Below are 1769 nucleotides of genomic sequence, written 5' to 3' on the forward strand. Positions count from 1 at the left end.
GCACTAACTTATACCCAGCCAGCATTTACATATAAAAATAAGCTTTTTGTAAGCGTTCAAATGTAAGCAAAACACTTATAAAACGCTGCTGTGACCTTTACAAAAGACATCAAAGTAAGGGGTTTATAATCGAAACGGACCCATCATTATAAGCGTTTAAAAGACAATTGCAAAACATGTTTTTAAAGTCACGTAATTACACGTTTTCTAAATGCTTATAAAACACGTTTAGAAAATGCTTAAAAAACACGTATTTTTAATGAAATAAATAAGCGTTTTAAACATTTACTTTGTTTTGGATATGTTTTTTTATTGAATTTGGTTTCTTCATAGAATAATATTACATTAAAATATAAAAATAGGAACTTCATTGTTTTTTTCATTTAAAAAATCATTACTACGTAGTATTTTAGTTTACTTTTTTTGTTGTTTTAATTTTAATACGATTTTTTGCGTACTGGAAATATGACTTAGAGGCAAACACAAAGTCCTCTTCCTTGCCTGCATTTTCAGCGAAAGTTTCTGCAATAGAATTTAAATATGAATATAGAAATGTAACTAGAAACCTTTTAAACGTATTTGACTTACGGTGAATAGCAGTGGCGACAGTGAAGGCCCTAATGCACTTCTTATCTGCAGCTCCTCGCCAGGAAAAGCTCTCAGCAACTTTGTCAGTCATAAACTTCTGCCACGCTTTCGTAACAAATTTTCTCGAATTGGATGTTGACCATCATTTTAGATCTGCCTTCTAAAAATATAAATAAAATCGACATCAGTATACAGTCACCGGGTATTTCAAATTTAAATTCTTACCAGCAAGGAAAATTTATCTATATCTTCCAGAATAGTTTTCTCAAAATTGATGAAGTCTTCAATATTAGCATACGGCTTGCTTGGTATAATAGTAGCGTTATTATGTGATACCGCTTTTTTAAGATCAATGATTTCTTTGCGCATCCCCTCAACGTTTTCTGTTAGGCGCAACAATATTAGCTTATTTTTTTCCTCCACCTTTTCAACAGCCTTTTGACATGCGTCGATGATTACTGTTTGAATTGCTGCGGAAAAAAATATAAAACAAATATGAGAAAAGTGTTGCGGTGTTATGTTAAAAGTATCCTTTAAAAATAAATATCTTACCCGACGACGTTGCACTATCCAAAGAAGTTGTTGTTGTGCTTGGACTTGGTTGCATCACATAAATAGTTTGTGAGGATGCGATGTCATCATTAATGGGGTCGACGATGTAATTGAGATTGTTCTGCGACATGATCTGCTATGAGTAAATAAATGTTCAAAAATTTCGAAGCTGCTGCGCACAACAATTTTCTTCTTTTTTGCTGCAGACATTAAATAAGTAGATTATTACCTTTTTTAATAGCAAATGATAATTAAAAGTATCAAACGCACTTAATTTAACAACTTTAAGAACAATTTTACATAATTTATTAACACAACTTATTAGCACAATCTTTTGCGGCGAGAACTACACGTTTTGCTTAAATTTATGAAACACTTGCATTTCCAAGCAAATTGTCAACGACGTTCGCAAAACTCTTATTTATGCAAGCTTGCTGCAATCTTAATTTACAAAACGCTTGCCAATATGTTTGCTGGGTAGTTGTAAGTAAACATCTACATATACTATATGTGTGTGTATGTGAGTGTACATATGTAGCTATGTATGTGTAGTCGGGTTGTCGCTGAATTGGCTGTTTAATACAAATCATTAGTTAACAACGATATTGCTAACGATTTTCATATCCCTG

The 1769-nt window shown here is 32.3% G+C and overlaps 1 protein-coding gene across 2 annotated transcripts; it reads right to left on the reverse strand.

Annotated features, from left to right (window-relative positions):
* Positions 1-366: 366 nt before the first annotated feature.
* LOC125778956 (uncharacterized) lies at positions 367-1270 on the reverse strand. 2 transcript variants are annotated; one of them, XR_007423051.1, is made up of 4 exons: positions 1141-1270; positions 814-1058; positions 589-748; positions 367-522 (listed from the first exon to the last, which is right to left on the reverse strand). XR_007423051.1 is itself a non-coding variant. In XM_049458864.1 (3 exons), the coding sequence occupies exons 1-3, from the start codon at positions 1268-1270 to the stop codon at positions 731-733; spliced, it is 393 nt and encodes a 130-aa protein (XP_049314821.1). In that variant the 3' UTR covers positions 367-730. The 2 variants fall into 2 exon arrangements, 1 of the variants encoding a protein (XP_049314821.1); XM_049458864.1 differs by having other exon boundaries at positions 367-748.
* Positions 1271-1769: the final 499 nt, after the last annotated feature.

The sequence above is a fragment of the Bactrocera dorsalis genome, chromosome 5, assembly GCF_023373825.1.
Source record: "Bactrocera dorsalis isolate Fly_Bdor chromosome 5, ASM2337382v1, whole genome shotgun sequence".
Taxonomy (NCBI): Eukaryota; Metazoa; Arthropoda; class Insecta; order Diptera; family Tephritidae; genus Bactrocera; species Bactrocera dorsalis.

Bases quoted from the DNA above. Each gene is read 5' to 3' on its own strand.
- LOC125778956 (XM_049458864.1), bottom strand. From the start codon at position 1,270: ATGTCGCAGAACAATCTCAATTACATCGTCGACCCCATTAATGATGAC. The intron at 1,059-1,140 runs GTAAGATATTTA...TTTTTTCCGCAG, and splicing joins GGATAGTGCAACGTCGTCGG to CAATTCAAACAGTAATCATC.